At 45.3% G+C, this 24,223-nt stretch overlaps 1 protein-coding gene across 1 annotated transcript in view; it reads right to left on the reverse strand.

The window, feature by feature from the left end:
- Positions 1-499: 499 nt before the first annotated feature.
- The window catches only part of LOC147435538 (Phosphoglycerate mutase family protein), a 63,595-nt gene continuing 39,871 nt past the window's right edge, over positions 500-24,223 (reverse strand). Inside the window, exons 2-5 of the mRNA XM_086488582.1 lie at positions 4,679-4,778; positions 4,399-4,578; positions 4,117-4,234; positions 500-891 (exon numbers count right to left, since the gene is read on the reverse strand). Of these exons, the coding sequence (XP_086344708.1) occupies positions 820-891; positions 4,117-4,234; positions 4,399-4,578; positions 4,679-4,778 (470 nt within the window). The 3' untranslated portion in view covers positions 500-819. The remainder of the gene's footprint in view (positions 892-4,116; positions 4,235-4,398; positions 4,579-4,678; positions 4,779-24,223) is intronic.

A 24,223-nucleotide genomic window follows, 5' to 3' on the forward strand; every position in this document is an offset into this window, starting at 1 on the left:
AAATCAGTACAGCCAATCGGACAGGCTTGGACAGCCTGGGAGACAGCGGAATCTCAGCCTCTGAGACTGAGCACCTGCCAGATAGCGCCTCAAAATTGGCCCCCCTCCCCCCTGACCTTGACGGCTGGGAAATGACCCTTAGTGTCCTTTCCCGTAAACAGGCGGAGATTGCTGGGAACGGACACCAGGGGTCCTTTCCCTACACCTTTATGGCACAAGACAAAGCATGGTGATATCTTTTCATCATGCAATCTCTTTTCAGTTCTCTGTACAAGGAATATGACTCACATGATAAATCAACTTTCCAAAGCAAATTAACCTCAATGGGTAGTTGTAAACATATAGCCTGTGAGCATAATTATAGCAATTAGTCTTTCTTATATAAGGAGACAGAGAAGAAAAACATCTGAATTACTTTCAGAGTTGCCCTGCAATTCCTTCCAAAACCCTAAGGCATATGCTTACAAAATTGTCCTCTGTATCTCCCCAAAACAGAAACAACATACAACTGTGAGTCTTGCATTCCAGGTTGTACAACATTTGAGAAGCCCCTATGCATACAAAGAAAAAGAGAGCTCAAAAAGAGGAAACATCTGCCTTTTGTTACTAATTAAGAGTAGCACTTTCAATAGAAGAGAAGGTACAACTGAGAAAATTAACTTCATGAGAAACAAGGATGGCCTTATGTTTGAAGTACCATAAATAATCATGTTTGAACCTCCAGGTATATGTTGTCATGTCTTCAGAGCCTGCTTGCTTGGGTAGAGAACAATCAACTCAAGCGAGCCTTTGTTACCAATGACAAACACACTGTTTGCATTATTCAGCATCAAAACCATCTGGCTTCAGGATGCTTGATAAAGTCCAACTACCAGCTCCAGATTCAAAAGCCTTCAAAAGATACACTCTCTCTCTCTCTCTCTCTCTCTCTCTCTCTCTCTCTCTCTCTCTCTCTCTCACACACACACACACACACACACACATAAAGGAGTAGGGCATATACCCTGTTAATAAGACAAAATCCTACAAAAAAACATTTTACTTATTTGACATGGTACTGGGTCAGGCGATTTACTGAGGGGGGCACTTTAGGGCCCCCAAGTAGGTATAAAGGCACTCCTGCTTCCAATGTATAATCATCTAAATCATTGCCAAAGTTGGTTGGCTCAAAGCAGTCTCTCTCATGCATTCTCTCCCTAACTCTATGGTTCCCAAGGATCGTTGACTTTGACAGATGCATCTCTTAGAAAGGTCACACCCATCTCAATAGGCATAACTATTAGTAGAGAATACAGCTACCGGTCATGACCCTACACACAAGTCTAACTCTTCATTGTACCTACTACCTCTTCATCAATTAGTGGCAACCAAGTTCTTCAAGTGTCTTGTGCGTAGAGAGCAGAAAGAGTATGAGAGAATCAAACTTTTTGTTCAAGTATTAGAGTCATCACATGGTATCAGAGAAAATCAAGATTTGGCCCGTATAGACACGAGTGTGTTGAGTGGAAGCAAAGAAAGTTGAAACAGTGGAGAATTTGATTGCTGAGAAGGAATTGACTTATGTAGTAGACAAATAGACACTCAGAAACAAACAAGGTTTGCACACAAAGAAAGGGCATGAAATTATGCTCAAGAAGCCCCATGAAATTGAGAAGACTATTGCGGCAAAATCTCCCTCCCCCCTCTACTTCTTTGATGCTTCTCCTCCGCTGTGGATCATTGCACTACTATCCCTCTCCATCTTAGCAAGGAACCACAATGTCCCTAGTGTGCCCCTCCCGGTACCCCCATTAACAAAGGATATGGCAAATGTTTCGGAAGGCTTTACCATAGGTCTCCACAATTTTAGAATCCTTCAAAAACGAAAAAAGATAAGAGTGACAAAAATTTTAATGAAAGGAAATCAAAAAGTGTAGAAATGAAGAGTCACGAGTCATTTGGAAAGTCAAAAGACATAGAAGTCCTATAGAAGTAAGGTTTGACGTGTGCATATCACTGGTGTTTCTATGCGTACTTTTCTTTATTGTTGTCTTGTCTCTAATGTTTCCTTTGTGGTCTTCATAACCTACTGAATGAATTCAATATTGTAGCAATCGGCTCCTTCCAATATTCCTATCAAGATATGCCCCTGTGCAAGTCAAAAAAATTTCCTACATAAGTTATATGAACAATCCTGACCCTCGTAAAGTACATCCAAAAATCTCCTAAAGATTTCAGAAATCTTGTACATAAAGTGCATACTTCTCTGAAGTAATAGCCGCTTGCAATTCTTGAACAAGATCCACTAAATATTCACGATCAAAAGCAATTGTTACATGGGTCTCAATAACAGGAGGATTCTATAAAACCAGTGGGTTCTGCAAAACCGGAGGGTGTTCTGAAGTTCCACTTGTTGCCTTAGCCTCAGTTGGAGTTTAATTCCCATTTGCTTCCATCCAGAAGGACCGTTCATCCTACTGTAATCATGGCATGGATGACTCATCGAAACACTTAAAACTACAACTGAAAGACTTGAAAAGAACCAAAAAGAGTACAATAACACTTCGTAGACGACAAAGGTATTTTGGGAATTTCTGAAATTTGAGGGGTATAAATACAGGGGTACTTTTCCAATAAAGAAATCTGGCGAGGAACAATTTGTGCTCCAATATTCACATACCTTAACCTTTTTTATAACCTTTTAAGTGTTTGAAACTTTTTTACCAATAAGTTCACAAATAGTGTCATTTGTGCCTACAAATAGCGAACTATTTGATCACGAGAGCCCACAATACGATCACAAATCGTACTCCTAGTATTATCTAACAATTGAGAACCAATATTTGAAAGTTGAGATGTATTTTGGGAGTTTCGACAAAGTTCAGGGGCATCTTGGTAATTTTCCCTTCTTTATTAATTGATGAAGAGAATTTTACAGCTGTGTGACCAGAAGCTCATAATCTGAGTTAAAATTGAGGCTAGGCTTCATATTTCAAGATACTTGGCCATAACAAAAGCAACTTAAAACCAAAGGCTAAAGACAGCCTGTAAAAAATAATCTGCTTTCAATATCGCCCCAAAAGTAAACTGCTCAAAAGCTGGCGCCCAAAATCAGCTCCACATAAAACTGCCACATCATCGGGCCCGTGAATCACGGTAGAAAAAAGCAGCAGTTTGGCTGACGGTTGATTGAGAGAATCACCATGCGTGCACATGTGTGTGTGTGTGTGTGTGTGTGTGTGTGTGTGTGTGAGGCTTCATCTGGTCACCACCACACCAAATTGTCACAGCTAATTGATAAGCCAGTGCTAGGACTCAATGTGGGGGTACACAATGAGCAGACGGGTGGTACTGATAACCATGACGGATGGAGCTCTATTGTTGGGGCCTCGCAATGCAAGACTATATGCATAGGGTATACAAACCATGACATGCAATCTAGCTAGCTCCATCAGGTCCTATACTCGGGATGTAGTATGGTGTACATGCGTGAAGGTGGTTTCAGCAGCTCCCTGAAGAATATGCCAGGATCTCCTCCGAAATGCTTGTGAGATGATCTCTATAGCATGGCATCTTCAAAGATAGGGGTTACTTGAGGACACTCGGCTTTGGCAATACTAGAGAGAGAGTGCCACCAAGCACACTTCCACGAGCCTCGGACGAAGGGGTGGCTTTTCAACACTCTAGTGGTCAGAGTGTGCAGCATAAGGAGACAGGAAAGAGATAATGGCATGACAGAGAGAAGAGAGACAAATGGACAAAGGCTCGCCAGCCTAATAACTCCAGATGGCAAACTTTGACAAGACAAAGGACATAGAGCCCCCGGGCCCCTGCCAGTGCACATGCCATCAGAAGACTGTAAGGAAGAAGAAAAGCATCTGGAAGAAGAACATAATGCTCTAACACCGCCCCTCCAAAATAGATACTGAAAAGCTGCCGCTAAGCTGGTCGACACTATGAAGGAATCTATGTCTCTACCAGCTTGAAGATAACTGGTCTTCAAGGTTTGATTGGCCGTTTTGATTATGTACATTTCTTTTTGGTAAAAATAATATGATTACACATTAGCGAGGGGCCTTCGTCTCATGTACAATTGCAAAGGATTTTATTCTCTACAAAGAACAGAAGAGGGCATACCTCTTGCCATGAACTACCAATGGTTTCCAGCAACGCAGCATTTGCAGTCTTCAATTCCACAGCTAGCCCTGAGAATATGCTTGCTGCTTCTTCCCAACCACGATTATGGCCCATGCACCTTGTAGAAGCCAAAGCTGCAAGTTTATAGCAGTAAAGAAAAGAGAATCCACAAAAGAAGGGAGTACAGTGCATAAACTACCATATAACTAAGCAAACAATTCAAGTGTTTGAACATGACAAGAAAAGAGGTTAACAAACGTAACAGGATGAGGCTATCCTTACATCACTGTAGAAATGTCATCCCTAGCAAATTTGCAAATAGTATCTTGTAGGTGTTCTGCAGTATGGCCATCCATAGCTGCTACAGAATAAAAGCTCCCCAGAAAATGCACTTCAACATTCCTAAATTCAGGTACATGTTCCTTCATCACATCTAGTGTCTCCCGGGTCCTTACTGAATCACTACTCAAAAATAAACAATCCAAGCAGTAAAAAAAACAGTAAGAAGATAAAATGTCGTCCTCAAATGCAGTAGTATAGAAATAAAGAAACCTTCACTAACCTGCAGAGAATGAGGTCTGGCAACCAGCCTACCAACTGAAGTTTACTACCCAAGCTTGCAGATGCTGTGCGTCCTTGCTCATTCAGAGGTCTGTCATGGTCTGGCATTCACCACCTCATCAGCACCTTTATTCAAAAAATAGAAACGTTGGTCCCGTGCACCTAACAGCAATAGTGTTAATCTCAACTAGCGTGAGGATGAGAATAAAAGCAGGACGAGGTGGTTGAACATCATAAAATAGATTCCAAAATGAACATCTCACAATTAATCTAAAAATCAAATGCAAAAATGTTAAAACTTTATACAAGACATGATAACGCCCAAAACAGTGTGCAGTGTGTGGGAAGACCTAACCTGATAGCAGCCAGTGAGGGGTGCATGCAGAGGGCAGTGATTGGAAAGTCCAGTGTGCGGGCGAACAGTAGCAGAAGGCAACAGGAACAGAAGCAGCAAGTGTTGCAAGTATGATAACGTGGCATAACCCTAGGAGATTAGGTCCGGTGAGGACCACTGAAGAGAACAAAACCGGCTAAAAGCCTACAAACCCTAAAACCTCCACAATGATGACGTGGCTGAAGATCCTGCAAAACATGCTGCAAATCACGTGGCAGTCCATATGGGTATTTTTGTGTCAGCTTTTCAAAGGGCTTTTCCTGTGGAGTTTTTGAGTAGATGAACAGCATTCCAGGCGCCCTGTTTATATAGGGGCCCTTGTAACCTATATAAGCATGCCTTGGGGCTCTGTTTGGCAGACTAGCAGTGGCAGCAACTGCAGAGAGCACCCCCAGCCGTTGTCCCTTTGTGATCAATGTCAGTGTGACATGAAACATTTCGGGGTTTCGTGCGTTTCGGGGTTTCGAGGTTTCTAAAACGTTTCGTTTCGGAGCTCAAAGAAAGCGAAACACGGGTTTCGTTTTATATGTATGTTCATATAATCATACATTGAATATACATACAAATTCATCTGTAAAGACGTGAAATACCAAAATCTAGATGTGAGACTTGAGTCACGAGTGAACAAGGTAAGTCGATAGCCAGCTGCAACAACGTGGAGGTAAAGATGAGGGGGCCATACTGACGTGTAAGATTCACAGAGAGAGAGAGAGAGAGAGAGAGAGAGAGAGAGAGAGAGAGAGATTATTTGATGTGCGTGAGGGTCAAAAAATCTATCGATTTTTTGAGGCGGCCTTTGTGCATAGCTTTAAAAATCCCCGAGCGGGTGGTTTGAGGTTAATTGGTCAAAAGGGGGGCAAAAAAGAAAAAATCAACTCGTTTCGCACGTTTTGCCGTTTCGGGGTTTCAGAGGGCTGAAACGGGTTTTATGTCACTATCAATCGAGAAAGAAATACCCTCAGTCTTTGGGGCCATGCATCTCGAAGCCAAATTCCACTGCTTCGTGTCGACTCCTCTCTCTCTCTCCCGCTCTATATTCGGGTTAAGTTGTTGTAGTTCTGTTCGAGTGCTATTGATTTCTCACTTGAGTGACCAACCTGTTACGATGGTATCAAAGCTCAGATGCTTCTTCTCCTATGAAGGATCCGGCCAGTTTTCTACAGCACACATAGGTTCAAGTAGTGAATCCAACAAAAAGAACAACATTACACCGACTACACGTTCGCGGGAGGATGAAGAGCACTCCACTCCCAGTGGAGACACCGAAAGAAACAACGGAGATTCAAACGGGAGAAAACCTCCTTGTGGGGAATCGCCGATCGGGAGAGGACAACAGCAAGTTTCTGACAAGGGATCTTGACAGAGCAAAGTACAAGCGCTAGTTGCAGGTCGATACTTGTGCAAAGTGAATGATCAAGTACTCCAAGTACCCGAACTATGTGAAATATCAACTTGATGAGGTCCATACTAGATGACAGAAAGCCATCCACACATCACTCAAGTAAGCAAAGCAAGGTGCAAAAAAGCATATAGACTATAATCGCAAGAAGAGTTTGATGATGTTAGATTTACACCATCTGCTGCTTCACACAAGTCTAGGGCACTTCCTTGTACGGCTAGTGACTCCGGGCTGGCCACCCATAGTTTAGGTTGTACCTTGTCCGAGCCGCCCGAGTTTGAGGCTGGGCGCCCACCTTGGGCACTCCTATATATGGGGCAGGGGGGTACCCATTTCAGATAGATTGACATTATACGAGTCTCATGTTCTGGTAGTCAGGGGGGCTGATCATCCCCTCTTCCCCACATCTATCGTTTGTGTTCTCTGTCTCTCTCTCTTCTTTTCTCACGCTTCCGCACACGCGCGCTCTCACATGATATCAACAATGAGCTTTTTCATGATCTTGAGACCAGGCGCATCATCATCTGCATCAAGTTCTTCTCCTAGGAATCAAAAACAGCCAACGTTCACAGCATGAAGGGGTGGCGCCATCTTCTGGACAGCATCCATCGCAAAGGCATGCTCAGCCATCTGCGTTTTTGCTTCTTCCACTGGCGATCAGTTCATTTACAGCCAGCGCTGGCCTCTACACGCCTTTTCGTCGCAGAAAACCCCCTCCCTCCAGTTGCGTTTTCAGCCAGCCCCTGCGTTTTGGGCAGCAGATGGGGGGTTGCGTTTTCTGGACAACAGGGGTGCGTTGGCAGATGAGGAGCGCTGGGCTTCCCACCCACTTGGTCATGCCTACACTGAACCGGCTCAGCATCCGGTGCTTTGCCGGCGACATTCCTCTTCATTTCCATCAGATTATAGCCATTCCCCACTGCTGTTTTCTCTGTTTTCAGCCCACCTGGGACTGTGACATTGATCACCTCGCAGTTGTGTTTTTGGGTGGACAGCAGCCACATGGCTTTGCGGTCTCTCAGTAACTGCTGTAGTACATGGTATCTTTGACATCGGCTTGATCATCTATGGGCATACGATCCTTGGGAGGTCGTTCCAGCCATCATTCAGCGGTTGCGCACTCCAAAGGAGGTGGTGACTCGTGGTTTGTTTTGGACACACCTATGCACTTAGCAGAGTTCACACAAGATATGGCCATGCTCATGGCATATGGGATCACGACATTCTTAGAGAAGCCACCACCACCTTTGGTGGACAGACACTTACCACTTGACCTCGATACGTCAGATCACTTGCTTACACAGGAGCATCTACATGGACTTACAGAGAGGATCTTGGATCTTTTCTTGGACAGGTTCATTGATTGGATCTACAGACTGGAGTGGGACTTCAGTGCTCTCTTGGAGAGTTTACCCGTGACATGCAAGAGATCAGGCATCTCGTGACTACATCCGGAGTCACCCGGTGCTTGGCTTGGATGGTAGTGCAATTGCTCTTCTACACTCCTGATCATTTGATTGGATCTACAGACTGGAGTGGGACTTCAGTGCTCTCTTGGAGAGTTTACCCGTGACATGCGAGAGATCAGGCATCCCGTGACTACATCCGGAGTCACCCGGTGCTTGGCTTGGATGGTAGTGCAATTGCTCTTCTACACTCCTGATCATTTGGATTGCTACCTTCAGAGTTGCTTACACTCACCACCCTCAATAACCTTACAGCAGCAGACTTATCCCCCGACCTGGGCAGTAGGCCACTCCCAGCTCATTCACATTGAGAGCCACACTGAGATGCGGTTTGGTGGCATTGTTGGCGCGGATTTTGTTTTGATTGACACCGGAGGATTGGAGAGAGGAGATACAGGCAAGACAGCGCAGACTGCTCAGTCTGGCTTCCCTTCTTCATATAGGATGATCACGGTGCAGACAACTTAGTCTGACCACACCTCTTCTAAGAGGCCCTTCGCAGCGTAGATTGTTGAGTCTGGCTTTCCCCTCATCTTGGATTACCCTACCTAATGACAGGACACCATCCGATGGTGGTCCGGTCTATTGGTGGCTGCTGCAACTTATGATAGCTTCTACAATGCAGACTGCTTAGTCTGGCTTTCCTTGTTTCGGAAGACGTTTACGGCGCAGATTGCTACATCTGGCCTTCCTAGAGTTTTTTCACAACTTAGCCACCTGGCCACACTAGGTTACAAGTTCATGCATTGATAGGCTTCCGGCCAATCTCATGACGGTTACTGGGCTTCTCCATTTTCTCCAGACGGTTTGAGTACAGACACCACAGATCCTATAGGGCAGGACACTTGCAAGTCTATTGGAACTCCTCTCATGACAAGGAGTTGTTTTTTACACTCAGTTCGGGACCTTCACGCAGTATCTTCACCTTGTATCGGCGGAGTACAGCAGTTTGCTACACTGCTCGTGACAACACTTTACCATGGAGATCTCTTAGAGGTTGGGACACCCCAGACTGCTGCTACACTCATGGAGTATCCTTCAGTGGACACTGCAACAGATATCTTTAACATTTGCCTCACATCTTCGGCTTCATGTAGTTTGTTCAACATCAAGTGCTGAGAGGGGGTGTTAGATTTACACCACTGCTGCTTCACACAGGTCTAGGGCACTTCCTTGTACGGCTAGTGTCTCCAGGTTGGCCACCCATAGTCTAGGTTGTACCTTGTCTGGCCACCCGAGTTTGGAGTCAGACGCCCACTTGAGTTGGGCGCCCACCTTGGGCACCCCTATATATGGGGCCAGGGGGGTACCCATTTCAGATAGATTGACATTGTATGGGTCTCATGTTCTGGTAGTCAGAGGGGCTGATCGTCCCCTCTTCCCTACATCTAGCGTTTGTGTTCTCTGTCTCTCTCTCCTCTCCTCTCACAGATGAAGCTATTGAAAAAAAAATCAACCAATTGGTGAAAGCCAACAAGCACTCTCAGAAGAAAAGCAAGTCAAAAAATTATGCTGGCTACTTGAGCTAGAAATTGACTTTCGAGGTGGCTAGTGGATCCAAGAAGTGTGTTTAAGGATGGCCCAAGTTCTTCTTCGTCTTTAGAGAGTTCCAATGGTTCCTCTTTCTCTAGCTTGAGTGACGATGAGAAAAGGCAGAAAAAGCGAAGAAAGAACAAGAAAAGCAAGAAAAGCAAATCCAAGAAGAAGTCTAGTGTTAGGTGCAACGGAATGAATGTTGTATTTTCTCAAGATTAGTGATCTTTATTGCTCAAGGTTCCTTTTTTAGTTCTTAGGGAAAGAGAGAGCTTTCCGTCTTGTAGAGTGCTGTGGTCACGAACAAAGTGAGTGGATTGTGCATGCAAGTGAATGAGACTGAGAGAAGGAGAGAGAAGAGATACGACACCCGAGAGGTTGTAAAACCCTCCTCCGAAGGCCCCACTCTCGTCGGCGAGAGTGGTCTATTCTTTGATTGCACAAAGGTGTACAATGCGTATGCAATGGACTATGCAACTTGGTCTATGCCGATGACGACGACGGTGATGACGACGACGACTTGATGGCTGAAATCTGGGATCTTTTATCTGCTGATTTTCATGGTCTTCTTGGTGGCTGAAAATGGACTCTTTTTGGCTACGTTTGTCGAGGCTAAACTTGGGGTGTGTCGAGGGTCATGCTGAAGACCAAAACGCTGATGCTAAGTCTCTTTCCTGCTGCGTTTTGCTGCTCTTGCTGAAGGCTGGAAAAACACTGTCTGTGGCAATGCTTTTATGCTGAAAAACGCTGAAAAGGCAGGTTCCTCCTAGCGTTAGTAATTGCTGAAAAAAACGCTGAGTTGCCTGATGTCTTTCTGCGTTTTGGAGGCTGAAACGCTGAGGTTACAGAGTTAAAAACGCTGCATGGCTGATGCGTCTGTAGGGGGGGAAAACGCCAGGAACTGATGGTTGATGGCAATGCTTGCTGTGGGGAAAACGTTAGGACAGCCAAGGGGATGGAGAGGTCGTCTATGGCGATGGGGAGAGGTCGTCTATGGCGATGGGGTCATGAAGGGGGGGTAACTGCTAAGAAGTTGCCTGTTGAGCGGGAAGCTCCTGCTGCCTCTTCTGCCATTTAGTGCTAACTTGGGTTTGCTTATATAGAAACTTAGCAAAATTGCCCTACCTACTTTTGTTGGAAAGTCACTTAAAAATAATCAGTGAAAATACCAATAAATAGGAAAATAGGCTAAATGCACTGGAAAATTCGCCTAACTGATGCTAATGGATTCTGATGGGAATTCCGATGATCATGTTGTGTGCAACCGGAGGATATGCATCTATGCTAAGTGACTGGGCATGCACGGTCTACGAATAGACTCACAAAAGTGCCAGATCACTACTAATCTAACTTGATCAGACTGACTGAACCCTGCTGTGGTGTAGCTTGTCCACGGACACATAGGGTTGGGATGTGTCACATGACATCTAGAAAGCACACAAAGCAGTCTAACACTTCAGAGAAGGACACCTCGTCCTCTTTTGAGAGTTTTGACAGTGATTCCCACACTTTTGGTACCATCTATGGTAAGAATCAAAACCACGTCATACGAGCCACTCAGTACAAGGATGGGGTCACGCAGTACGGTTTGACACTTTAGGTTAACGATTCCCATCGAGCCTCTCTTACATTCACCGCTTTCTAAGGGGCAACTTCTCTAAAGCCTCCAAGGTACAAAAGGCGGCATCTTTTCTTAAGGGAAATGCTGAGACACGGTGGTTGACCCTGCTTCTATACAATTAAGCTTCAAAAAAAGGTAAAGTTCAAGAAAGTGTTCACTTTGATCTGGTTGACCGAGCAATTGCAGCCTAGAACCATCTGAAGATGCGGGAAGATGATAGCTTGGCTATTTATTGCCAACATTTTTGGGATACTTTTTTGCCAATTGCTTCTTTTCGGAAGATCCCTTTCTGGAGCATACGTAACGGTTATGTTGCGTATTACCTAAAGCGATCCAGCAATATTGCTTCAAGCAAAAGTCCAAGAGCATTTAACCGCTCATGGAACACACAAATGACAGTTTCGATATGCGCAACGGATGAGCTAGTGTCCAAGTCAATGGGGGAGGAGTCTTCCAAGGAGAAGAAGGGCAAGAAGCAAAAGAAACCACATGGCCTCAATTAATACTAGAGCAATATGCAGAGTACCTCAAAGACGGCAAGCGTTATGGCTATGGAGAACAGGGGCACATTTTGGTAAAGTGTTCTAAGAAAGAACCTAAGGAGAAAGCTAAAGACAAGCAAGAGAGTTCCAAATGGGCAAAGGAGTGCGCAAAGAAAGGGAAGACAAAGGCATGATTGGTTCTAGATTTTTGTCGGGGCGAGGGCAACCTTAGATCAGAGGGATGAGAGCACCGAGCTCTGTAGAGCGTGGGGCAAGGTACGATTAGGACATCTTGATATTTTCCAATGGAGGAGCTGAAAACGGCCCATAGGGCGGTAGACTTTGGCTTTCACCCGAAACTTTACTTTAAGCTTTAACACACAGAGAAACCTTGCAGAAGGAACCTGTAACAAGAATTAACACTTCAAAGCGCACACAACTCGGAAGCTAGAATGCTCCAAGTAGACGCCGACAACCTATAGGCCCCAAAAACTGGCGCCCCTTTCGGTATTTCTTTATCCCTTTAGAGGGTAAAGTTACAAAACTAGAGTCCTGGGGATCTTCACCTGTATCCAACTAGATTATACCTGTTCTAGCAAAATTTCGGTAACATAACGGCCCCAAAACTAGCCCTGAACAAATCCCCCTGCTGTAACTCAATTCCAAGGACTTAAACCCTCTGTTTTCAGCCCAAAAACAGCAATTACAGCTCGCTGTATTTACTGGTTTTTGCTTTGTTTTCAGCCGTAAACAATCCCGAAACTGTCCTCTAACAATGGGGCATTGTTCCCAATGCTTCTAGCATCCATACGGCTGCAAAACAGTCCAAAAACAGCGCATAACCAGCGCTGAAAATGCACCTGTAAGGTGAGGTCATCACCCTCACCGGTGCCTGCTTTTGGAGTAGAAATTAGCTACTCTTGTTCCTGCTCAAAGAGGCTCTTGCCTCGGCACAGAAGCATAAGACCACACAACTGTACATAGGTCAAATGAAGAGCCCTCTAGTGGGGCATCACGTTATTGCACGTAGGGGAGAAAGAGAGCAATGTAGAGTGTACAGGACATCACTTCTTGCACTACACTGTACATAGGAGGGAAAGCTTGCACACAATAGCTCTTAACCTGTGACAGGTTCTCAATGAAGCATCCCTCCAGCATAAATCGAGCGTCCCCTCTTTTGCGCTTGACCTGTAATGCATCTGTGAACAAAGATGCAAAAGGGGAAGAGTTCCATGGCTTCCAAAACCTGCGTATCGCTAGAAACGCAGCAAAACAGCCTTGTAAACACACATCTGATGCCTTCCAATGCTGAAAATGAGCTCCTTGGTCCTAGGTAAAGTCATGGGAAGCTCAAAAACGCAAAGAAATGGTTGAAAATCAGAGTTATCAGCCTCCAAAACCGGTCCAAAAAGTCAGTTACGAGCTCTGTTCTCCCAGACTTGGTAAATTGGCCAAAAAGTGCCGCTTGGCACTCATGCATGCAATTTCCCTGCATTGGGCTTCCCGCTTAAAAATCTCTCAACTGGTGCATCAATTGACTTTGCAACAGAGTAATAAAATGTTCCCTTGTCATTATGAAGCTAAAGATGCGAACAGATTTCGTGGCCCAAAATAGTAGTTCCCTAAATTTTAGAAAATGCTTCCATTGGACTCTCATTCATCTGCCATCTTTCACCACTGGGACCACGTCCAAAAATGCAATGTAGCCCAGTTCTCACGTGATTTTCTTTGAGTGACCCCACCTTGTCACTGTGCCTCTATGGAGTTAATTTCCTAATATACGAGGAGTCCTAGATGACTTTGAACTGGGCCTAGACACCCTTTTACTACTAGAATTCCAGTGCCGACCAAATTCACGTCTGCGGGCAAAACTATTATTTCACACTGGCCATACAATGTCCGACCATTTGCAACTTCAAAAAGAGGGTCCCAAAAATTAAACAAAAATCATCGAAAAGAAACCAATAACTCGAGTTAGCAATTGCCATGTCCTCATGACAGGAGCCAAGGCCAACTTCATTTCACCGCAATTGGCATAGGTGTCACAAAGTGATGACATGGCTACCGACAACAAAAACCCTAATTTCTACCAAAAACCCTAATTTTGCAGAACCCCTAATTTTTGGAAACCATAACCCTAACTGCTGGCAAAAACCCTAAGTGGCTGGAAACCCTAAAAGCTGACGCCAGTGCCACGTGGCAACAGTGTACGGACGTCCCGGAATTTGCGAAAGCTGGAAAAAAAGCAAGCGACGTTTTTTTGGGCATGCTTTTGGCTACGCAAGGGAGATAGAGAGATAAAGATTGAATTTGCTTTATTTTTACTGACTCTCATTGAGAGAGAGAGAGAGAGAGAGAGAGAGAGAGAGAGAGAGAGAGACTGCTTCTTGGAACTGAAAGCTTTTGGGGCTCTGCTTTTGGGCATCCCTTGTAACCTTTAAATTAGTGGTTTAGCGCTCACTCCTCAGAGCATCTGGACGCAGAGTCTGAGAGTGAAACCCTAACCGCACTCTTGTACTTTGATGATTGACTAATACATAAAGAAATACCGAAAGGGGCGCCAGTCTTTGGGGCCAATATCTCTAGGCACGGAACTCCGCCGGGCCAGTGCAAATCTATTGTGATCTGTGAATTGTTTTGAAGTGATTATTTGGTGTTGTGGTGATTGATTCTTGACTTGGAGTGTCCAAGTCTGTTACAGTGGTATCAAAGCACGGCCGATTTCTCTTCTACGGGAAATCCGATCCCCGATTTTTTTCCTGCGGCACCTATGGCTTCAGGCAAGGATCAGTCAACTCCCTCTGCATCCGGAGATGCGGACAGGGATCACAACGAAGATTCCGGCAAAGAGTATGGCCCGCCTCAGCCTACTCTGGCGGAGCAAAGAGAGATGAAGCGTCGTCAATCGATCGGCGATGCAATGCTCAGTTTTGCGAAGGAACCGAAATTGGCAAAATATATGAGCGAGACTTCTTTTCAGGAAGTGCATGCGCTGTGGTGGAAAAAACACTACACCACCCCTGAAACCCGCTCTCAAGAAACCTTCTGATCACATACAGTATACAGAGAAGGAACTAGAAGAGGTGGTTGATGCACGGATTGCTCAGCTTTTTGACGCGCAAAAGAAAGCCAAAAGGCACGGCAAAAAGCAAAAGAAAAGCACTGACTTCCCGGGTTATTTGGGTCGTCAGTCGACATTTGACAAGGCACAGAAACAGAAGAAGCGTGTTCGATTTGAAGGAGTACCCAGTTCTTTTTCTTCTTCTTCTTCTTCTGACAGTTCTTCTAGCTCTTCAGATTCGAGCGAAGAAGACAGAAAAGGTAAAAAGCGAAGCTAGAAACAAAGCTTCGAAAAGGGCAAGAAAAGGGAAAAGAAGGCTAAATCTTGCCCAGAGACTGATAGTTCTACTGAGGACTCGTCTACAGACAGCAGAGATTCCGATGATGGAAACTTTTATGCGAACAAGAAGAATTTTTATAAGGCCAACTAGTATGACTTTCTGGAAGATAAAAGCAAGAAAGTCCGAGAGTTTAAGGAAGGTGGCCACTCGATCAAGTTTGACACTTTTTCAAGATACTCAGATGCTTCGAAGGCTTTGTCTTTTATACAACAGTTTGACATCGCTTTCGCGGGAGGACGCTATTCAAAGCACTCCAAGATTCGGAGAGCAACCTCTTACTTTAAGGGGAATGCTCGCACTTGGTGGTCCACGCTTCTTTTAAAAAAGACTGCGCCCGTTAAATGGCTGAAATTTAAGAAGCTTTTTATTTCTTCTTGGTTGACGCAAGAATATGAACGAGATATACGAGCTGCTTGGAACCATCTTCCGAAAACCAAGAAAGATACAATAAATGCTTACTGTGAGAGATTCTGGAGCTCTTTTCTACCCGACTCTTCATTCAAGAAGATCTCGTTGAGAGAACAGATTGAGCGGTTTACTTTGGGTCTACCTACAGAGATCCGAGATCACTGCTTGGAACAGAAGTCAGCTTCTATTCAGGAGTTGATGAGTCATGCGAAGCGGGCTTTGCCATTCACTCTGGCAGTCTGACCTACCCCAGAGATAAGACCCTGACACAACGAGCCGAACAGACTTCTGGGAGTCAAAGTAGAAAGAAAAAGAGCAACCCAGAGAAAAAGGGTGCACGACCCAAGCTTACTCCTGAGGAGAGAGCTCGCTTCATCAAAGAGGGGAAGTGCTTTGGATACGGGGAACATGGACATATCTCCGTGAAGTGCCCTAAAAAGGCACAGAAAGGACAAAATGATAAAGATGACGCGACAGGCCTGAGAGTTCGAGAGCAGCTAAGGAACGTGGCAGAAAAGGCAGATAGAAAAGCAGAACTAGTACCACATGACGTGGGACATGCACCGAATCTAATGAATGAAAGTACAAACTTTGCCGCTTTTGGGGCAAAGTGAAGGATCAGGAAGCTCTATTGAAGGAGCCAAGGCCAACTTCTTTTCACTTGGAATTGGCAGATCGATTTGGAATTATGCCCGACAGATTGACGCCACAGGCAGAGGTAGTTCGACTGGCACCCGGACGGGATGTTGCCATTACACCGAGCATTGGCAAACTTTGTTTGCAATGACAGGGGTATTCAGGGCACGCGAGTGACGTTCTACTCAGAATCCATTGGTACCACAATAACTACGCCGTGGTTGACTACCGGGCCAAGAAAGCGACTTTGACAAATGAAGGGCTCAAAGATTGTACTTGATGAACTTCAGTTTCTTTACTCATTCTTTTGGGAGAGAACTGAACGATGGATAAAGGTTGAATATGTTTTGACCTGAACAAAAGAACGCCAAGATATTTCTCCACACTCATGCCGATTGCTTTTTAGAAGGCCTGAAGATCAGACCATTGACCTGATACCCGGAAGCACGTCACCGAACCGGCCACTTTTTTTGGGGACACTTTGTCTCAGCAGAGCAGGAGTGCAAATGGATCCGGCCAAGATAGACACTATCCGTGATTGGCCCGATTTGAAGAATGTCCATGAAGGTTGAAGCTTCTTGGGATTGTGTTCATACAACAAACGGTTCATTCGAAAGTTTGCAGAGGTTGCTTCCCCTTTGCATATCTTGATACAGAAAGGAGTCCCTTTCTCGTGGGGATCCACAAAGGTAACTGCCTTTCAGACATTGAAAGAGAAATTGACTACAAGACCAGATTTGACTTTGCCGGACTTGCAGAAGTCATTCGAAGTATATTGTGATGCTTGTGATCGTAGTCTAGGTGCGGTCTTGATGCAAGAAGGCCATGTCATTGCTTACGAGAGCCGATTTTTCTCTAGGCCGGAGATGACAGCACAGATTTATGAGAAAGAGCTTTTGGCGGTTATCCATGCTCTTACTCAGTGGCGGCACTACCTACTCAGAGCGGATATGACTGTCTTTACAAACCATCAGAGTTTGCGCTACTTCTTGTCACAGAAGCAGCTTTCGGAAAAGCAGATGCGGTGGACGAACATCTTGTCACAATTTCACTTCCAGATTGTCCATGGGCAGGGACAAAAGAATGTGGTGGCAGATGCTTTGTCTCGGAAGCCGTTGGTTCTGGCTATTCCGCGATACATCATAGGAGCCTCAAGGATATGGTCGATCAGTATGCCACTGATACAGATTTTGTGGATAACGGATACGAGATGGGGAGACAGTAGCACGATACTCCATTCGGGAAGGCTACTTGATGAGAAAAACCATGTTGTGCGTTACACAGCCGTTGAGGAAAAAGGTTATGACTGAATGCCACTATCCACCTTTTACGGGTCACCGCGGCATTGCTACCACCATGAAGGGGATAGAGAAATACTTCTTTCGGCCGAGACTCAAAAAGGATGTTGAAGAGAGTTTGTGCGCAGTTGTTCAGTATGCCAGAAGGTCAAGTTTGACAGGCATAAGGCGCAAGGATTGTTACAGCCGTTACCCATACCCACCTGCCTCTGGGAAAATATTGAAATGGATTTCATTTTTTATCTCCTGAGAACACAGAATGATCACGATGATTTTCCGATTACATGGCACGTCTGAGACGATTGTCTCCGACAGAGACCCCAGATTTATAAGTTTGTTTTGGAAAGCAATTTGGGAGAACATTGGCACGTAGTTACAGTTCTCGTCATCGTTCCACTTGCAGGCTGACGGGCAATTTGAGATTGCCAATTCAATGGCTTTAGATTTATTGAAGTCTTGTATCTCGGATCAGAAGACTCAATGAGAAAAGTACTTACCTTTGGTGGAATTTGCCTACAATAACACGATACACTCTTCAACGGGGAAGATGCCATTTGAGATTGTTGAAAGTGCTGCGAAGGTTCCATCCTTCTTGAGCACGAAAGATTAGATTTTTGAAGTAGATGAATATACGCGAGATTTAAATACGGCTTTTGCCAAGGTTCGCGAGACTTTGCAGAAGTCTCAAGAACGACAGAAAAAGGCAACGGATCGCCATCGTCGCGATTTGAAATTGAAGGAGGATGATTGGGTGCTCTTACGTTTTGAGAAGCACGCCTACGAAAGAAAAAGGGAAAGAAGAGACTTTTTCCAAAGCTTAGTATGCGATACTACAGACCTTTCCAGATCACTGAAAAGATAAATGATGTCTCCTTCCGATTGAAACTGCCAGATACTTGGAGGATTCACAATGCATTCCATGTGAGTCTCTTGAAACCTTTTAAGGGTGATGTGCCTGATGATGGGGAGCCTTATGAGCAACCCGGAGTGGAAGAAAACGAGGAGATCCTTGTTCCCGAACAGATTTTGGCACATAAAGATGCGAAGACAAAAGGTAAAGTCTGAAGACTGTTCTTGGTTAAGTTCAAGAACTATCCTGCATTGGATGCGAAGTGGATGGAGGAGGAGGACCTAGCAGATACTCCTCAGATTGTGAAACTTTACCGCGATGCTTTGGTTTAGCATAGTCTACTCCAAACGGAACCCGGAAATTCAGCTTGGCCAAAGATCTTGTGCAATGGGATGCACAAGAGGGGAGTTACTCCGCTCCTTTGTCAACAGATGCCTTGATTTTGATACTAAAGTCACCGATGTCTCTTTGAGGTTCAGGGATACTGAGAGCTAACAGTATTCTGCTGGATGACTTTATGAGATGGAATTCCTGATAATGATACTGATTTGTTCTTGACTTCTTTTGAGTGCAGGAACTAATAGACGAAATGACTGCAGCATTTTGGTCTGATTGATCTCGAATAGACATGATTGCAATAGGGGTTAGTCAATCGGACATCGATGAGGTCTCGATTGGACCTAGATGTGATTGCTAGCTACATTGCCGATAAATCATGGTCTAAGATCCGAATGAATGTTGAATATCATGTGATGTCCTGTGATGTCAAGTGATGTCGTGTGATGTGACTGTCGCTTTGGTACATGAGCTAGATGTGTGTTACGTAGGTACTAACAGTCAGTGTCTGCTAAGACGGTTTATGGCTTTTGTCGATTTTGCAAGTGTAATCACAGTCGATTACAATGCTTTCAAGAGGTCGATTACAATGCTTTCAAGAGGGGGGGGTTGTCACAAAGTGATGACGTGGCTACCGACAGCAGAAACCCTAATTTCTGCCAGAAACCCTAAAAATCCTGAAAACCCTAATTTCTGCCAAAAACCCTAATTTTGCAGAAACCCTAACCCTAACTGCTGGCTGAAACCCTAAGTGGCTGGAAACCCTAAAAGCTGGCGCCAGTGCCACGTGGCAGCAGTGTACAGACGTCCCGGAATTTGCGAAAGCTGGAAAAAAAGCAAGCGATGTTTTTTTGGGCATGCTTTTGGCTACGCAAGGGAGATTGAGATAGAGAGATTGAATTTGCTTTATTTTTATTGACTCTCATTGAGAGAGAGAGAGAGAGAGAGAGAGAGAGAGAGAGAGAGAGAGAGAGAGAAACTACTTTTTGGAACTGAAAGCTTTTGGGGCTCTGCTTTTGGGCATCCCTTGTAACCTTTAAATTAGTAGTTTAGGGCTCACTTCTCAGAGCATCTGGACGCAGAGTCTGAGAGTGAAACCCTAACCACACTCTTGTACTTTGATGATTGATTAATACATAAAGAAATACCGAAAGGGGCGCCAGTCTTTGGGGCCAATATCTCTAGGCACGAAACTCCGCCGGGCCATTGCAAATCTATTGTGATCTGTGAATTGTTTTGAAGTGATTATTTGGTGCTGTGGTGATTGATTCTTGACTTGGAGTGTCCAAGTCTGTTACAATAGGCGTGATATCGCCATTACACTCGTCATGGTGTGAATCCCTCATCATGGTGTGAATCCCTCGTCAGATCCATCCTGCAAACATGACATGACACAATCGTTAGATGCATAACATAACGAGCATAGAGAACAGACATCAAACTCACCTCCCAACCATAGAGCCAATACGGGCTCACTCCCGAGCTTAAGAGCCTGCAGTCAACGAGCTAGCCTCTACAGAACGATTGGTTCCCTATACCACCAAGCCCACACCAACCGGGTGTGCGGGTAGAGCTGCTAAGGGCCTAGAGTCCAAGTGTAGTGATCACACAAGATGGCTCACAAATGAGCCCAAGGTCTTATTTATAGGATTCCTTAACTACCTTAACTATAGGGCCATATGACGACGGGAGACATATGCACGAAGCATGTCCTCATTGTCCGATTAGGGTGTTCTGTTTGCCCATTGTTTTCAAGATGATTCAAGGACAACATAGGTAAACGGGTCTTCAATTTCTGGAAGACCGTTTGCCAAAAATTACGAGTAAATTTGAGATCCCGTTCATGAACAATTTCTTCAGGCAGATCATAGAACTTATATGAGTGCTCCACACAGAGTTGGGCTAATCCATGGCTCTTTATGGTGGTGCACGTAGGAATAGAACGCACCATCTTCGTAAGTCGATCAACAACGACCCAAATGGCATCATGACCAAGATTGATCAAGGGCAATCCAACTACAAAATACATGAAAATGCTAGTCTATTTCTTTTCCGGAAATTGCAAAGGATGTAAGAGCTCAGCACTCCTTTTTGACGTTCACCTTTATTAAGATGACACTGCGTGCATTCTCGCACAACGAAAGCTATCCTATGTGACCAATATAAGTACCGATGTACTAAGACCAAAGTCCAATGTATGGTAAGAGTGTAATTGGAGGTCATCACGTGCCAACAAAAAAGAAGAGATGGAACAACTTCAAAACAACTAAACTGATAAAAAATTGTCTAACCTAACGAAGTCTCGCTGCTGCTACTATGCGCCCCCCCCCCCCCCCCCCCCCCCCCCCCCCCCCTCCCCTCGCTCTTTTCACCATAACAAAGGCATGTCCTCGCAGGAGATTTCGACCCGCATTGCATGCTCAGCCTCCCAAGGCTGATCAGGCACAACACACGGGTTCCGAAGGCACACAGGCTGGCACCTCTTCAGAGTTCAGTGACCAGCCAGCTGATCGCTGGCAACACGCAAACGGCCGCCGTCGACAGGGATAGGCTCGTCACACCACCCCCCCTGTTGGGCAACCTCCAGTAGTCCAATAGGATTGGGTTCCTACAAGGAGCCGTTTTGACCCTCTACAACATGATTTCCCTAAGGAGCTTTCTTCCACCTCAGCTTCACCGCCGCCAGCACCCCCACCCCACCCCATTGTTAGAGTTTTGGTATCTCAAGTGAACTGCCCAATGTGATCCCATTATTTAGTTTGGTTTTAAGGTATTTATTTTACATATTTGTCAAAGTCTTGGGTAGGGCAATTTGTCAAAGTCTTGGGTAGGCAATTTACTAAGGTTGTTATATAAGCAACCCCTTGCCTCCATTGTATACACATTCAGTTATTCATTGCTAAGGTTGATTGGTTCGGGAGACTCTCTCTCTCTCTCGCTCACTCCCCTTGGTCTCTACGCTTCCGCATCGTCGACTCTGACATGGTATTAGAGCTTGGTGTAGCTTGTTGATAGAAAAGCCCTTGGCGTGGAGGAGCACTCGTGAGGAGAAGCAGCAACAATCGCTTCCCTTGTCGTTGGCGGCACCATCCCCCCACCGCCCCCCCCCCCCTCCCCCCCCTCTCGTTGTAGTTGCATATCAAAACCCTGGCGTTTTCTGCTAGACGAAGAAGCTAGCACCTCTACCAGCGTTCCATGCCACCACCCTACCCCCCTGCGACAGCGTTTTAGAACGCGGTCCGTCCTACCATTTGTTGCCAGGGTTCGAGTCCTTGGCCTCTACCCGTGTGGTGTCAACCTCCCCACCGTTTTCAAACGCACGCAGTGTCCCTAGGCAGGCTCCCCTTGGCGACTGCTCTCTCCGAACCTGCATTTTGAAACGTTGCCAATGCAGTGCAAGCCACAGTACCCCCCCCCCCCCCCCCGGTTTTCCTAGCGTTTAGAAACGCTCTTTCCAGCGGGTAGGGGTGGTTCTCCTTGGGCATTGGAGGAGACTCACCCACGGCGGATAGACTTTGGGCTTTTGAAGTGGCTTGTGTTGGAGCAACTGAAGAGACTCTTTCGAAGGAAGTCTTGCGAGCTATTGTGGCACTGTTTGAGGACGGTTTTGGGGAGCAGCTTCGCTCCCATTTTACGGCACGGGAGAGGTGACCAAAGCGGTGCCTTGATTTGTTTGAGGCCTTCCACACGGCAACGATAGAGCGGCTTTGTGAAGCAATGAGGAGCGGTTTCGTACCGCATCGTTTAGTACCCATCATCCGGCTTGGGAAACGGCATCCCCCATGGAGTTTTGGACTCCGAAGAGGAAGGATTTTGCTACAAGGCTTTGGATGTGTAGAGGAGCGGATTGACATCGGCTTGGACAGAACTCTTAGCCCTTGCAATGCACAGTTTATTGTGGAGCTTTGGATTTGTTCGAGGCCTACCAAAGGGCAAACATGCGAAGCGGCTATTGGCGACAGAGTTTCGGATTTCAAAGAGGGCTAGCAAATTGTGCGGAGCCCATTGTGTGTGGAGTTCCCTTTGCGGTAGAATTGAATCGGCTTCGAGCATGCGGCTTGGTTTGTACGGCCATTTTTTGGAGTGCGAGAAGGTACCCGATCACCAGATCTTGCAACTTCAATATGTCCCTCCCCTTGCTCGAGGGCCGATGACATCAACCAAAAGCTATGGATAACGGATCGTCAACCATCCATTTAACGGCCTATGCACCGACACAGTTCTCAAGGAACCCATAAAATTGTTTGGCTCGAGTTTGTGAAGTCAAAAGCAAATGGAGGAGTTTGCTAGAGGACAACGGCAAAGGTCAGTTAAACAAGGATGGCAGTACCAATACTCAATTAGCTGCCTCGGTACCCACAAGGTACGATCACAGTTGTCATGTGTAACAAACTTGGACACTCCAAGTCAAGAATCAACCGCGACAGCACCAAATAACCACTTCAAAACAATTCACAGATCACAATAGATTTGCACTAGCCCGGCGGAGTTCCGTGCCTAGAGATATTGGCCCCAAAGACTGGCGCCCCTTTCGGTATTTCTTTTTGTATTAATCAATCATCAAAGTACAAGAGAGCGGTTAGGGTTTCACTCTCAGACTCTGCGTCCAGATGCTCTGAGAAGTGAGGCCCTCACCACTAATTTAAAGGTTACAAGGGATGCCCAAAAGCAGAGCCCCAAAAGCTTTTAAAATCAAAAGCATCAGTTCTCTCTCTCTCTTAGAGATTCTTTTCTCTTTTTTTTTATAAAAAAAAAAGCAAAAGCAAAATTCGCGTCGCTCATCATTTTCCAAAAAAAAAAAAAATTATATTTTTTTTAGAAAAAAAAATAATCCGCCTCCGCGATTTCCGGAATTTAGGGTTTTTGGCAAAAATTAGGGTTTGCAGGAATTTTAGGGTTTCTGGCAGAAATTAGGGTTTCTGCTGTCCGCCACGTCATCACTTTGTGACATACCCCCCTCTTGAAAGCATTGTAATCGACCGCGATTACGCCTGCAAAACCGACAAAAGCCATAAACCGTCTTAGCAGACACTGACTGTTAGTACCTACGTACTAGGAACACACATCTAGCACATGTACAAAATTGACAGTCACATCACACGACATCACAGGACATCACCAGACATCACAGGACATCACATGACATTCAACATTCATTCGGATCTTAGACCATGATTTATCGGCAATGTAGCTAGCAATCACATCTAGGTCCAATCGGGACCTCATCGATGTCCGATTGACTAACCCCTATTGCAACCATGTCTATTCGAGATCAATCAGACCAAAATGCTGCAGTCATTTCGTCTATCAGTTCCTGTACTCACAAGAAGTCAAGAACAAATCAGTATCATAATCAGGAATTCCATTTCATAAAGTCATCCAGCAGAATACTGTCAGCTCTCAGTATCCCTGAAGCTCAAAGAGACATCAGTGACTTTAGTATCAAAATCGAGGCATCTGTTGACAAAGGAGTGGAGCGACTCCCCTCTTGTGCATCCCACTGCACCAGATCTTCGGCCAAGCTGAGTTTCTGGGTTCCGTTTGGAGTAGACTATGCTAAACCAAAACATCGAGGTAAAGTTTCACAATCCGAGGAGTATCTGCTAGGTCCTCCTCCTCCATCCACTTCGCATCAAATGCAGGAAAGTTCTTGAACTTAACCAAGAACCGCCTTCGGACTTTACCTTTCTTCGTATCATTATGTGCCAAAATCTGTTCAGGA

Source organism: Adiantum capillus-veneris, chromosome 18, assembly GCF_014529385.1.
Source record: "Adiantum capillus-veneris isolate H3 chromosome 18, ASM1452938v2, whole genome shotgun sequence".
Classification (NCBI taxonomy): Eukaryota; Viridiplantae; Streptophyta; class Polypodiopsida; order Polypodiales; family Pteridaceae; genus Adiantum; species Adiantum capillus-veneris.